Source organism: Ruditapes philippinarum, unplaced genomic scaffold (assembly GCF_026571515.1).
Source record: "Ruditapes philippinarum isolate M1 unplaced genomic scaffold, ASM2657151v2 ctg112_1_1_1_1, whole genome shotgun sequence".
In the NCBI taxonomy this organism is placed as follows: Eukaryota; Metazoa; Mollusca; class Bivalvia; order Venerida; family Veneridae; genus Ruditapes; species Ruditapes philippinarum.
Genome location: NW_026854897.1, coordinates 104,609 through 121,374, shown reverse-complemented (window position 1 = coordinate 121,374; position 16,766 = coordinate 104,609). Strand labels below are relative to the sequence as shown.

The 16,766-nt window shown below is 30.6% G+C and overlaps 1 protein-coding gene across 3 annotated transcripts in view; it reads left to right on the top strand.

Annotated features, from left to right (window-relative positions):
* LOC132741451 (ras guanyl-releasing protein 3-like) overlaps positions 1 to 16,766 on the top strand; it is an 82,792-nt gene that overhangs the window by 2,183 nt on the left and 63,843 nt on the right. Inside the window, exon 2 of one of the 3 annotated variants that reach the window (XM_060729611.1) lies at positions 4,305 to 4,383. Coding sequence is in view for 2 of the 3 variants with exons in the window: in XM_060729613.1 (XP_060585596.1) it covers positions 11,771 to 11,786 (16 nt within the window). In the remaining variant the exon portion in view is untranslated. Of the gene's footprint in view, positions 1 to 4,304; positions 4,384 to 11,139; positions 11,787 to 16,766 lie in introns of those variants that run through there. The other 2 variants (XM_060729613.1, XM_060729610.1) reach the window with 2 other exon arrangements.

Here is a 16,766-nt window from a genome sequence, read left to right as displayed (position 1 = left end):
TGTGACAATTAACTTGGGTATTACTGGGACAGATAACTTGTCTATTACTGTGACAATTAACTTGGGTATTACTGGGACAATTAACTTGTCTATTACTGTGACAATTAACTAGGATATTACTGTGGCAATATACTTGTCTATTAATGTGACAATTAACTTGTCTATTACTGTGACAATTAACTTAGGTATTACTGTGACAATTAACTTGTCTATTTCTGTGACAATTAACTTGTCTATTACTTTGACAATTAACTTGTCTATTACTGTGACAATTAACTAGGATATTACTGTGACAATAAACTTGTCTATTACTTTGACAATTAACTTGTCTATTACTTTGACAATTAACTTGTCTATTACTGTGACAATTAACTTGTCTATTACTGTGACAATTAACTTGTCTATTATTTTGACAATTAACTTGTCTATTACTGTGACAATTAACTAGGATATTACTGTGACAATTAACTTGTATATTACTGTGGCAGTTAACTTGGATATTAGTGTGACAATTAACTTTGGGTATTACTGTGGCAATTAACTGATGTATTACTGCACAGCAATGATTAATTCTTTATAAAACACATGTATTGTACTTCAATTGTTTTGGTAAGCATAGAAATTAATTCATTGATGCAATCATGCAACCTGTTTCCATACAACATAAAGATAGTATTATAGTAGATTAACAGTTATTTAAAGCAAATCCATTGTTTTATTATCAACAATATGTGAATGAATTTTTATTTGTTTGGGTCGTCAGACCAAACAAATAATGGTAGCGAAATTTCAGAGCCGAATGCTGTTAATTGCAAATGCCTAAAGTAGTCCACTTTTTTGAAGCGGTTACTTCCCTTTATATGTACACTAACGCCGAAAAATTCAGGGGAGATCAATGCGTAAAGATTGTCAAAAGACAGGCGCATTAATTTTCAAGCAAAGTAGTTCCCGAATGTCAGATCGAAGATTTCTAATATTGTTTCATTCTTTATAGATATACATGCTTACAGTAAGCTCCATGATTATTTACATCTGTGTTTAGCGTCGAAATAATAAGAGTTACAAACTTCTAGTTTAGAATAATACGGTTTTCTTCGGGCCGTATCTATAAATTCACCGTGGCCGAGGGGTTTGCACCCTCGCTTCTGAGTCGAGAGGTCACGAGTTCAAATCCCAGTTGAAGCAACACATTTTTTTTTCATTTTTTTTTAAGTCAAATAAACATTGAATTGACTATCAGTGTTGCAGCTAGTCTTTTAGCCACTTTTAGCCACTGGAAAGCATTGGTTGCATTATACAAAAACAAATTGGTTTATAATCTCACAACCTTCACCTTTCTGACATTCTGAGACCCAAACAAATTCAGCGCCTTCTGTGCTTTGATTTTAATTATATGAATGGTTAGATTCATACAGATTGAATGATTTTTTTACTTTATATACAAATTTTTGTATTGTTTCCAAAATACTCCTATAAATTATAAATGATTTTTTTTTTATCTTTAGATATATGTATTTTGTAAATATATGTTAATATATAGAAATACATCAGTATAGTTAATATGATGTCTGAAAAAGCTTATTACACTTACAGTATCTACCATTATTAAATTTATATGCAAATTGTAATGTAATGTAATTGTATGTGGTTTTTTTTCCTCAATAATTTTATGTAACAGCAGTGATTCAGTAAGTCAAATAATATATAATTTCTCCATAAGTTCCTCCTTGTTTTCTCTCGTGTTTGACTATATGTATCATATTTTTTGTTAATATAATTTTCTTTAAAATTGTGTCATGACATGACACACTTTTATAGAAAATTATATTAACAAAAAATATGATACAGTAAAACTTGTCAACATCACTATATTTTTTGTTGATAAGTTTTACTGTATTGTTGTATGATTAAATAAATGCGTAGCAAGAAACATCATCTTTATGTTACCAAATAAAATATTGTTAATCTTGAATCTTGTAGTATTAATTAAACACATCTTTGATATAAATATAATACAGACCTACATTCAATGTATGATAATAATTGCACTTATTTATGGTATTACAATATTATGGTATTTTAGTAATTACTGCAACATCATTTATATTCATTATAATCGTGGGGAACTAATTTTCATGGTTTTCGTGGATAGGTTATTCCACAAATTTAAAATCCAACAAAATTTCATTATTTACATTTACCTTTTGGAAAAATAAACAATCCATGACTATAAGGACCCACGAAAATGTTCTTTGTGAGAAAACCACGAAATTTCATGCCCACGAAATTAAGTGAATTCACAGTATTTAAATTTGAAATTAACCACTATTAAGTTTCACTAGTTTGTAAAACTTTTAAATGATCCAGAGCATGTACATTTAATACCAGCGTGTTCATTAACCCTTGGTCTATGCAATGATGCCATTAACTTGGTGCCAACCCCACTAACTAGTACCTCAAAGTCTTAATAAGTACCAGGATGTTTGACAGTCAATCTTTATTATTTCTTTAGATTTGACCAAAAAATGATTAAAATTCAAAGATTAAGCTGACAACACTTTGAGGAGACAACAATTTTTCCAGTATGCAAAGGGTTGAATAATCAAATTAAGTTTGAATGCCATCAATGCAGTAAGCTATGACAAAGGTTATTGCCCCTGATTAAGTTAAAGCTGCCTGTTCATTTGTCTTTGATGAAAGTTTCCTTTATCTTGATAATTGCTTATACATGTACCTGTATTTTTACCAGACCTCCAAAGTGTTTCAATTTACTGTACTTTGTAATAATCATAATTATGATATTTGATGAAAGTCTGGTCAGTTATCACAAATATTCATCAGTTTCATGATAACTATAAAATTGATTAAATAATTCATTGACATTTTTATGACAGTATTATGAGATGTATGATGCTCAACTCCTGACTGTTTAATGGGATGTCAGTTGTTACACTCATGACAGTATTATGGTTTTCAGTGGTTCCAATCATATGACACTATTATGGTTTTCAGTGGTTCCAATCATATGACAGTATAATGGTTTTCAGTGGATTCAATCATATGACGATATTATGGTTTTCAGTGGTTCCAATCATATGACAGTATTATGGTTTCAGTGGATTCAATCATATGACGATATTATGGTTTTCAATGGTTCCAATCATATGACAGTATAATGGTTTTCAGTGGTTCCAATCATATGACGATATTATGGTTTCAGTGATTTCAATCATATGACACTATTATGGTTTTCAATGGTTCCAATCATATAACACAGTGGTTCCAATCATATGACAGTACTATGGGATTTCAGTGAAATATCATGACAGTATTGTGGGATGTCAGTGGTTACACTCATGATGTCTCAAAAGGCAAACATAATTATTAAATAACAATACCTTCTAGAGTACTGACCACGGAAATGTCAATACCATTACAACATGTATGTTAAGGTTTAATTTTGAACCATGCAGTGGTGAAAATTTCCGCATTGTTTTTACCAAGAAAATGAAAAGGTCACTGTACAGCTGCAAGTGAGATCTAGAAAGCACAGTAAACAGTGAGAGAATAACAGAAAGGTAGCCATTATAAGGGCTTTTATGACAGGTCTTTTCCTAGTCATTTTGGGAAAAAATACCTACTAGCAGTTCTAGAAATTTTGCGTCATAAAATTTTGCTTAATTGGGGAAAATATTTTGTACCTTTTGAATCCTCCTTCATGCTCTTTCGGCATAGTATTTTAAACTGTGCAAAATGGTTTATTCCAACCAATGCAAATATCATTCAGAACATAAAACATACATTAAAATTTGACAATGAAATGTGTGGAAACATCTGTCTGATACCATACTGGATTGCACTCCAGCAATTTTGTCAGTTTCGATATTGAGAATTTCAGTTTGATTGGAATTTTCTTGAAAGATTGGGAAAAAATAAGCATATTTGCCATTGGAAATGGCCCTAGTAATCTATCCTGTGGTGACACTGGGTAAAGGCATGTATGTTAGTATATATTGCTGCTGTTGGGGCTTCCTTGTCATGGACCACAAAACCCACACTTGAGGGCCACTTGTATCAATATTTTCCTACTTCATTAAGGCTGGAAAGTTGCCAGTTGATCTTAACAGTATCAGTATGACTTTAAATCATACCAAATAAAAACATTATGAAAAAAAAACTCCCATAAAATGTTTATATGTGTTAAGATATGTATGTATTTTAGTGTATCATTCAACAGTAGCTGCAATAAAAGGAATGTCCATATCTACTTGAATTTATCTTTACAGATTTTTTTATCTATCCAGGTCTCAAGTCATGTGGTAATATTTTGATACCCAAACTGATACAAGATAAATGCATCTCCATTAGTGGAAATATCACTGAGTAAGTAAAAAAAATGATATTTTTATTTCCTCATTAATTAATTTTATGATTGTACATGTATTTTATTTGAACAGAATTATTCAGTACCTCATGAATTTCTTGGAAAATTATTTGTAGGATTAAAGATCTTATCATCATTGTTTCATAAGAGGAACAGGAAGTAGTACAATGTATTAGAGACCTCATTATCGGACAAGGTGACTTGGGGTCAATGTCATTGACCTTTATATGATATGCACAGTGGTCATTCATACTTTAGCCCATTTTTATGTTTTTTGACTTTTGGACCTCAGTGGAGTTCCTTTAAACAAATGAAGCAGAGTTTATTGATTCTGATTTTTTTATATTTCCTTAATAATAAGGAAAAACATTTGGAACAATATGACGTATAATGTGTTTAAACCTATTATTTGTCAAGCAAAGTAATTCCAAAGTACAAACCTGTAAATATACTGTGATGAAATTTGTTTCCTCTACAAGCAGGAAATGATTTTATACTTAGATTGCAGTTCAACAACCAATAGTATCAGCTATAACCATTCTGTAAGTTCAACACTTGGCCACTGACCTTATATTCAGTTCTTACCATTATATACTGGATAAGTAGATTACAATATTTCCCAGTCATTTCTTTCATTGTATATATTAATGTTTTCATTTAATAGTTTTTATAGTCATGACAAATCAGAAAGAATAATAGAGAATTTTTAATTAATTTTTCTCCTTTGGCAACACCAGGCTTGTTATTTAGATATAGATATATGTTGCAAGTTAAATTATTTGGAAGTTAAATTCTATACTTGGATGGAAACAAAGATATTAATTGTGCATTGGATAAGTAGCACTTGCTACTTCCGTGCACTGTACCTACTTGGGAGCTGTTATATTTTAACTTGAACAGCAAATTGTCTTAGCAGGGTCACTAGTCATTATTCAAATTTCAAGGGTAAGGATTAAGTTTGTTTTATAAGGTTGTGTTTTGTATAGGAATGAATTATCAAGAAGGGCAGCCTTATGTGAGATTTGTAATATACTGTGAGATATAAGATAATACAGGTATAATTAGACAAGCAGAAATTAACAATCTTTCAATGAGTGTCAACATCTATAGTATAATTACGCTTAAATTTTTTATAAGCCTGGATGGGACATAATTATAATCATATGGCATTGTCTGTATGTCTTTAAATTGTAAGCAGAACAAAAGAGAACAATAGAGTTAATTTCATAAAGGAAAAAGAAAAAAAGAAACAGCATGTCCATCCACCTGTCCATAGACAAAGTTTTTGCAGGATAACTTTTGAAGTATTTCAATTATTGTGTTTATATTTTGGTATGTTAAAGTATGTTATATCAAAACAGAGATCAAGTTTGATTGTCGCAGCAATCAACTTATAATGAAGAATTATGAGCCTTTTTAACCAAATTTTCTTTGAAATTATTCAGGTTTTCCCAGATAAATATTTGAAGGATTTTGATTATTGTTTTAATACTTATTAACACGGGCTATGTTAGACTTTCGCAGAAATCAACTTGGTAGAATGCCCAAATTTTCTGTAAAATAATAAATGTTACCTGAGGATATCTTGTAAACTTTCAATAATTGCGTTTATATTTGGTATGTTAGTTTGTTACACATCTATATCGAAACACAAATTTTGTCTGATTTTTTCGGCAAATCAATATATTATCGAAAGAGTTATGCCCCTTTTAAAGCAAACTTTTGTGAAATTATTTGTTTCTGTAGGATAACTTTTAAAGGATTTCAGTGCTTGTGTTTATACTTGACATTCATGAATGTTATGGTAAAACACAAGTCATGCTTGATTTTCTCTGCAATCAATATATTATTGACAAAGTTATGCTTTTTTATATGCAAGCAAGTAAGTTCACTTATTTTCTATTGCTAGAATATGCTATTACCACAAAAAAAGTTTATATTGCTTAAAAAATTATACTGTATAATTTTCCTTTCACATTCATCATAATTTGTGCTAATTTACAGAGGTAAATTTGCTATCGATATTTTTGTCTGTGATACCTTCTTTTTAATTTGCCATTTGCATACATGTTTGTTGCCCCACCTCAACGGAGATCTTGCTGTTAATGAAACTGCAACATGTTTATTTGATAACTAATTTATTAGGGCTGTAGACAATATTATATGATTGGTAAATGTAACTTTTTAATAAGTTTTTAATAAGTTGATAATTTGATTATCAATTATGTCAAGTAAGAGCTGTTAAAATGTTAGTCTGATAATTAATTGTTACAGTGAATTTTAAGCAGAGTTGTTCCCCCTGATTTAGATACAATTTTTTAAGCCATATAAATCTTGCCAATTTAATAGATATTCAGCTTAATGTAACTTAGTGTTTATATTCACAAATAATAACTTAAAACAAATGCACCTAGCAATAAACAATCCAGAGAGAGTTATTGCCCTTTGTTTTTGGATAATCCACAAAATTTATGAATGAAACAGGTCACACCCAGTTGAGAAAAGTGATAAATAGTGAAATTTTAATACTCAACTTCATTGTTCAATCAGCATGGCAAAAAGATGGTTGGGTTTGTGGCTGATTTTGTTTGATTTAATGTGTTCCCAAGTTGTTTCAGAAATGTTTAATGTGTGCTTTTGTTCATGTCCGTTAAGTTGTTATGCCAAGCATAATGCAACAGGGGCTTAATTAGTTCTGGCAAATGAAGAAATTAAATTATTAATACATATTGCCCATGAAAGCAGAATGAAAGTTAGTTTTAATTTATATTTATATCCACATTTAAATTTGTTCAAAATGATCATGCATTGTAATGCCATATACTAAAAAATAGCAGAATTTAATATCCGTTCTTATAAAAAATACTAATTAAAAAAAATAGTCAGGGGCAAGCTAAACTTTACATTCTTTGCTTAGTGCTGGTTGATTCCATTAAACGAATTTGAAAGTGTTTTTTATAATTAATAAGCTTATAACATCCAACACTATCAAACTTAAAAAAATTGTATAAACTTAAAACTTAAAAAATAACAAATATCCATTGTTATATATGTGGTTCTTTGTTTATCCTTTCTACTTATATAAAAGTACTTTTTTTTTTGTATTTAAGCATCTATCTAGATACATAAGTCTTATTAATCACTATTTAACATGGAATGCTCTAGAAAGCTCTCAACTCTCCTTCTTCATGATTTGAAGCCTGACATATCTATTTGCATTTATCTTGTCAACATAGTCTTGAATGTTTTTCCTTTTTTTAAAAAAATTCCATTACGAAATACTATGAAAAATCTCCTACATTTGAAAATTTCTCCGTTCAAGAATGTACTAGAAAAAAAAAATGACGCGTTTTCGAGTATATATAAAGGTTGACCAGAATCGTCTCATCACTTGCAACATTGTCTTAAACGATAAAGGTTGCTTGAATCATACATACTATTTTGAAGAGTTACTTTGTAACGGCATTTAAGATCGCAGGACCAATGAATTGTTTTGCAACAACTTTGAAGAGATTGTCGAGAAAAACGAAAAGTACCGGCTTAGGTTTGCTTTTTACTATTATAATAAAATTTTATAAAGTACTTTGTGTTTTTGTTTGTTTGTTTGTTTTTTTTGCTTTTTTTTTCATTTCGATGAAAATTAGGGGTGTACTATGCTATTGAACCAGATTCAGAATGATAGATGTTCTATTAAATAATTGTTTCAGTTCACAACAATTTTAATAGGGGATAATATCAACAATGTTGTAAGAAATTAAGTTTGACTCTTTTTAAAGATCATGCTTCAAATGAGTAACTAAAATATATCAGTGAGTTAGATATAAGTTTTATCGCACTGTTTGAAGTTAAAATATAGAATTTTGGTTGCCATTCTATAATGTATTGTAAAATATAGTATAATATAATGAACAAGAAGTAAAGATTTTCATAATGTTGGCATAATTTCATGTACATTTAGTTCATTTGGCTCCCTTTTTGGTGACTGGCTAATAGGGTATCAAATATAAAATAAAAAGATCTAATAAATATTTGTTTGTTTATCGTTGAAATTGAACATTTCTTCGGAGTGGTAATCTTCGTATAACTATTTGCATTCCTCTTTTTGAAATATTCAAAACTCCAATTCTCAGTGAGGTATATTCCATATTCACCATGGGGAACTTACTATCCTTTATATATACTTAACTTAGTCTTGCAGAAATAACTAAATCATAGAAAGTTCAATCACTCTCTATCGTAAAACCTATAGCTTTTGGAAAATGTCACAAAATGACATTTTGGACATTACCTACTTGACTGTATATGGGAACATTTTGAAACTGCTTAACATAGATTTGTCATCAGATTTCTGCTGTAAGTTTGTTCAGAATTTATTTTAGTTAAGCTATAAGCTTATACATTCTGTAATCTTTTTTTCTTGGAACCAACTAGTACTATTGCAATGAGTGTAAGGTTTCTTGGTTAAGGAAACAACAGCTTGCATCTGACAGTAATTTTCTTTGGCTAATTTAGTCACACTCATTTTCTTTGGCTGAATTTAGTCACACTAATTTTCTTTGGCTTAAAGTCACACAAATTTTCATTGGCTTACAGTCATAGTAATTTTCTGTGGTTAATAGTCACACTATAATTTTCTTTGGCTGAAAGTTACACTAATTTTCTTTGGCCTAAAGTGACTTTTATTTTCTTTGGCTGAAAGTCATAAATTATTTTTCATACCCATCAAATGGTGTTTCATGATGTAACAGTTAATAAAGCATTCATTTAGTAAGTATTCCTGTAGGAGATTCCTTCTACAATAGCAGATATATAATAGTTTGTGACAGCATGAAGTGTGGAATTGAGGAATGTTGCTAATAAAATATTCAACAGTTAATAAATAAGGTAATAACGTCAAGGGCATGTCATATTTCATTATCACTTGTTTAGCAGGTTGATCTGTCTCACAGTTTACCAATATACTAATATACTATAAACTAATATACTGTAGACTAATATACTATTGACACCAGGGTATGACGAAACTATTTGTTGACATTATGACATCATCTATGCTATTATGATAGTAGAAATATCTGGAAAAAAGTGATACCTCTAAAGCATTAAAAACAGCAAAATTACATGAAAATTGCAAACTCGGTTTGATTGAGTCTGTACATGAGGGATAATGAAAAAATGCGACATATTTATAAAAAAAGACATGTTTCCTTTAATTGTTTTGATTTTAATTAAGCTCTTATAAATACATGTATATTTGTGTATATGTAAATAATTTATCTTTAATGGATGTGATACTAATCATAATGAAGGCTCGGCTAATTGGATTGGGGAATTATCGAAAGGGGGCAGGGGGACGGTGGGTAATATACATGTACATTCCTGAAACGAACACTGGCTGACAAACTTTAAGTCTTGTTTACATGACATTGATGTCAAACTTGTTGATTTGGATTTGCCCTGTTTTGAATTTGGGACAGTCCATTTAAAATTTTAAGGGATTTCAATATCAGAATACAAAATATGAGCTACCAATAGTATTATAAGGGCAGCATATTAAGTTAGACTGCACAAATGTGCAGACTTGCCTGGCTCGACTGTCACCTTTGGGTTCCTGGCAGCAGGTTATTATGAGGTTTAATAAGATGATATCAAACACTTCATAATTAATAACTATCATCACTTCAAAAATTTCAAAGTCAAATCCATGATATATTTATAATTAAGCATGGTTGAATATTACATGAGGAAATTATTAAGTGAAATTCTTGTGAATGATACACTTAAAGAATACTTGCTATTGTAATAAAACTTATACAACATATTTTATTTATTCTTAATGCTATAATGCCTCCATTTCTGAGAAAAATCTTGAATTGCTAAAACTGAAGCAGAAGTGATTTTATCACTTAAATGAAAATTAAGGCTTTAAAAATCTGGAAAATGGGTGATCCCTCTGAAGCATCAAAATATATGTAAAAATGTAGAATATAGCATAAATAAAATATAAACGAAACAACCCAGCATCTTATATTACAGGCTGAAATCATTAAATCCAAAAGGAAAAATACTGGCCTAATTACATTGACGAAGAGTCTGAACTATAAACTGCCTTCCTTATTGACCTATATTAGTCTAGCCTTCTCGATTTGCATGTTGTTTGTAGAGTATTATAGACCTGAATATTATCCTAACTTAAGGGAGGTATTGTTTATTATCTATATCAGAAAACTGTTATATTGCATGATAATCTTTTAACCATTAATCTTGCTGGAATTGATAGTGATAACCTTTTGCCACCAGTATTACAGCCAGGCCAGCCTGCATATCTGTGCAGTCTGACCAGGCTCTATACATTTAAAAAGTTCAATTTTTATTAATTTTAGATATTGATATCCCTTAAACTTTAAATGGACTACTCTAAAATCAAAGCAGGGCAAATCCATTACATAAATTCAGCAGGTTAAGGGTTAGCCATAAAAAGCTGATACAGTATTGGTATATTTTCTATGCGACAGTGTTTTCCACTAACGCGTTGCATAAATTTCCTATTGGAAACCTCGAAATCTGTTAAAATCTTGCAGACAGTGTAATATTGGTTCCCGTTGCTTGCCTCTCTCTCTAACAAGTTCCTTGAAGGATTCCGTTGTCCTTCTAGAGATGTCGTCAACGTGGAATTGCCTCGGCAAAATCAATAACATAACATTGAGTGAAGCTAGATACTAGTTGGAGCTTAATAGGTTCCTCTGTCTTCTAATATTGATGTTTTACTCATTTGTTATAATTATTTTGTTGGGATGAAAGTGTGATAGAATAATGCAGACCTATATGCTGGCAAACAGTTGATATGGTGTGGATATATGTGCCGTATAAGGCCAGAAGTCGCAAAGTCATGGGTTTTTAAGTTGTGACAAAACAAGTGCAGACTATTGGGATAATATTCTTGAAGGTCAAACAAGAGTTGGTTGAGTGACGTCTGCTTGAAGATATGTTGTCTGTATGACAATTATGTAAATCTTATTTGGGATTATTTGTGAATGTTCTTCGGGGATTTCATGAGCAAAATAAGCTGATTTATATGTGAATGTAATTCCTTATTCTGAATGCCATCTGCTGTGGATAATTAATATTTTTAGTTTTTCTGAAAATTTGTAACAAAAAAAGAAAGAAAAATGACCTGTGGTGGAACTAGTGATATAGTGTTGTTGAAGGCTGTAGTGTTTGATTTCACACGGCAGCACTATTGCTAGTGAAACTATCCAGTCGGCGGTGGTACCAACATCTTCTCCACGGGGGTCTCCACGAGCAGTGATTCCTGTGCGAGCCCGGGTACGCAGTAGCTCGTCTGCAGGTGCCACCGCCCAATCTTCTTCCCCCCGCATAAGAAAAATGTGCAGCGATACAGGTGAAGGTTATTTTGCATTAGCATTTGATCGTATTTTGAATGTTATATTCATGTTGTGTGTTAACTTTTCTTACAGGTTATAAATTCATTTTCAGAGTTTAAGAAATTCATCGTTTGGAAAATATTTTTTTGCTGATAATACATTTTAATATTTATTTCGATAGTTTGTCAATACCTAATGGCTTAATATATTAATTTTTAATATCACAATGTACTAAATATTTTAGTATTTGCATACTTTAAATTAATGATGATATTTGTTGAAAATCATCAGTTAAAAGTTATGTCCCATTGGTGAAGGGACACCCATTTTATGTTAAATTTTCATGTTATATTCACTTTTAATTTGAATTAATTAAGATAAAATCTTATAATTGTACTCACGGTACTTTCTGTTTGATTTATTGGTCTGTTTCATCAAAAGGAAGATGTACATGAAAATTTATTATACTGTTAATATTATAAAACTGTTAAAACATTTACATCTCAATAATGGTCCAATCTGGATTTATTTTCCCGCAAAGGTGCTAAGCACCCCCAAGTTGGTGTGACCATAAAAGTGTCCACTTTGCCTTTTTGGACATGTGACCATTAAATCTGGGTCTTATAAATAAATATAATAGATATATCAAAATGTAATTTTGCAAATACATTTGTAGATATAAAATTAAGCTTTTCTTCTGTTTTGAATATACTTAGTATTTGTATTGAGTCAGTTCATGTAATGGTTCCTTTAATAATTAAAATTCTTGGTCAGATTATGAAAATATAGTTATGAATATTGATTTATTAATTATTTTCATCACCATCATAAACTTGATTAACTTATCAATAATGACAAAATCATCATCATCACCATCATCACTGTCATCATCATCATCATAAACGTCATCATCACCAAGTATTAGTGTTCGATCTTGTGAATGATTGATATATTGACTGTAGAAGAAAGGTTGCATTTTAGGTATGTATACCAATCCAGACTTTGGAAAGTAGGTAGAACTACCTTTACACTGTTATATATATAATATTTTACAGTAGATTTAAGTAAATTCCTCAAAGACTAAGGGAGAATCATATGGGTATTCTGTGCCATTGTTTAATCATGTAGATTATCATGCAAATATTTACACAGTGAGTTTATCATGTAAATCTTAAACAGTGGGTTTATTGTGTAAATCTTTTACACTGTCAGTTTGTCATGTAAATCTTTACACAGTGAGTTTATCTTGTAAATCTTTGTGTTACACAGACAGTTTATTATCTAAATGTTTACACAGACATTTTGTCTTGAAATCTTTACACTGTCAGTTTATCATGTAAATATTTACACTGCCAGTTAATCATGTAAATCTTTACATAGTAAGTTTATCATGTAAATCTTTACACAGTGAGTTTATCATGTTAATCTTTACACAGTGAATTTATCATGTAAATCTTTACACTGTGAGTGTATCATGTAAATCTTACACAGTGAGTTTATCATGTAAATTTTTTACACAGTGAGTTTATCATGTAATCCTTTACACAGTGAGTTTATCATGTAAATCTTACACAGTGAGTTTATCATGTAAGTCTTACACAGTGAGTTTATCATGTAAATCTTTTCACAGACAGTTTATCATCTAAATGTTTAAACAGACAGGTTATCATGTAAATGTTTACACTGAGAGTTTATCATATAAATCATTAAAAGTTTATTAATAATTGTAAAATTCATTACATGTACAGTAAATCATGTAGACAGTTTATTATGTAAATCATTTCATTGTCAGTCATAACAGTCATTACACATACAGTTTATATTTACACAGACAGTTTATCAATTAAATCATACACAGACAGTTTATCAATTAAATCATACACAGACAGTTTATCAATTAAATTATACACATACAGTTTATCAATTAAATTATACACATACAGTTTATCAGCAGTTAAATCACACAGAGACAGTTTATCAATAAAATTTTACAAATAGAGTTTATCAATTAGATAATACAAATAGAGTTTATCAATTAAATTATAAACTTAAATTATACACAGACAGGTTATGAATGAAATTTTACATCGACAGTTTATCAGTATTAAAGTATAAACTTTATCAGTTTTCTTGCATATCAGACAGTATTATCTCCGGTTAACACCGGTGCTTGAAAACCCTGTCTTACATCCCCCATGAGCTTTAAATGAAGTCATTGATGCACGTCTTTTATGAATGAATTGCGTTCTAGTGCTTACTCTAGTGCTTACGTCATTTTACTGTATAAATGAAGTTTGTAAGTCCATACGCTACTATAAGAAAAAAGTGCGCAATGAAAATATCAGTTTTCGTAATTTCTGTTTCAAAAATAAATGACATTTAATATGGAAGAAAAAGAATCAAACACTGGCTGACCATAATATCTAGCTCAGGGTAACTGTTTACAGCGGTAACAATTAAGACTCTGTCGAGTTTCCGCTAAACAGTTACCCGTGAGCTAGATAATCCCATCTTTACCGGCAGCCGGTGTAAGATTCTTATAAAATTATACACATACAGTTTATCAGTTAAATTATATACAGACAGTTTATCAGTTAAATTATATACAGACAGTTTATCGATTAAATTATATACATACAGTTTATCAGTTTAATTATATACATACAGTTTATCAGTTAAATTATATACAGACAGTTAATCAGTTTAATTATATACATACAGTTTATCAGTTAAATTGTACACTGACAGTTTATCAGTTAAATTATACACAAACAGTTTATCAATTAAATTATACACAGAGTTTATCATGTAAATCATACACAGGCTGTTATACTGTTGCATGGTGGCTCATATTTTTGTGCATCAAATATTCCAAATTCAAAACTGAGCAAATGCATTGCAGAAATTCAGCAAGTTAAGGCAAGTTAAGGCAGGTTTTATGAAGTTATGCCTGATTAACAGATCTCTGTCAGATATGACCATCTGTCAACATCTGTTATTTATGAATGAATGTTTCATCAACAGATTATCAGACTGTGCTTGTTGTGCTGTTAATCTGTTATCTGTAATTGTTTACAAACTTATATCTGATTATTTCTCGGGGATAAATATATTGTTATTTAAATGTATTTTTTTTCTTCTCTTTGTTTGTAACACAGATCATTGGCCTATTGTCTATTATTGTTGTATATTTCTCTGTATGTATTGTATTTGATATATGGAGAAAGTATATACAAAGAAAAAAAGGAAGCAAAATATACAAATCTAAAGTTTTCTCTGTGGTGTGCATTGAGTTAAAACTTCTCTTCAGTCGTAATATTCTAACGTTTACTACATGTTTTCTTAATTAAGCAGTTTACTTCTCATTTGAAGCCAAGAATTATTATAGGTAAAAGCTACCTTTTATCAAATTTATTGGTTACATTTACTAAGTATTGATTGAAATTAGTAGTCTGTGCCAAAAGCTGTTTGTTTTATTGGAAAGCATCGCTTTTTTTCCCTGACAAAATCAATACCAGTAATATTTTAATGTAAGATATTTTCAAAATGGGTTCAATAAAAATTCAAGGCAGCTATGATAATGCAATTTGGTTAGGGTAATAGAGATATTTCATAATATTGTTAATGGAAAATGCAAACTCGGCAAAAATTTTGTAAACATTGTGCTTTGATTTATAAATGATATTTATAATACATGTAGTTACAGTGAAAAAAAAAGAAATATTATAGGAGAGTTAAAATTGACCTGATTTGTGGCATGCTGTATTTTCATGTAATGGGCATGTCCTTCTTTGTATTTGGAAGTTGGAACTGTTTATTGTTAATGGGAGGGGTTTTGACGAATTCTAAAATTTAAAGGCACATTGTGCCTCAGAAATAAATATTTGAGCCGCATCACGACAAAACCAACATAGTGCGTTTGCGACCAGCATGGATCCAGACCAGCCTGCGCATCTGCACAGTCTGATCAGGACCATGCTGTTCGCTTACAAACCCTATTACAAGTAGAGAAACTGATAGCGAACAGCATGGATCCTGATCAGACTGCGCGGATGCGCAGGCTGGTCTGGATACATGCTGGTCGCAAACGCATTACGTTGGTTTTGTCGTGACGCGGTTCATTTTTTTCTTCTTCAATCAATAAGGTCAAACACGTGTTTTATAATATTGTAGAAATGGATATAAAGCAAATAAGGTGCTTATCATAGGAAGTAAGGATTGTTGAAAGTAAAATAGAACTAAATGGAATTTTAAGTTCCATACAAAATACTAAATTACTGTCTTAATTGTACTAATTAAAAGAATCTGAAGATGTGATCTGATGTGTTGGTGCATTCAAAAACCAGACAAAAGAACAAAAGAATAATGTTTTCAGTTGTGCTATTTTTTCCCTCTTGTATAGAGCAATAGATCTTTCTTTTTTGTTTGTTTATTTGCATAATTTTATTTAGTGCTAGGATAGGGGTCCGATCCTCAACACTGATGACTTCGGCAGAGTAGTTTTATGATTGCTAGTTTAGATGGTTGCCGTCTCCAAATCACTTGCTCCTCACTACTAAGAGTTCAAAAAATTCAGCTGTGCCAGGAGTTTGGAATTTTCCATATGTGAGGCATTTTGAAGCTATTCTGCCGGCTAACAGAAGTTTTACTCAAGTGCCTGAAATGGGCATCAGTCCTGAGGTCTTTCTCTACTAGTAATGCTGCAAAGTCATCATTACGATGGTTTATAACTGTGGTTGTCGACTTTAACCATATCAAAATAAATATATCCTGTCCCATGTCTTGCTACAAACATTCATTTAATTTAAAAGATGTATATACAGTTATATATAATACCTAAACTTCAGTGTCATCTTGACCCTGTGTCTCTTACAATAATTTTGAGACACATGCTTATGTATTTTTTTTCTCCTCATTTACCCCTGGCCTTTAAAGTGTTATGCCAGTGATTTCTTATACAACAGAAATAAATGTATATATGGCAGTGAAAGAAATAG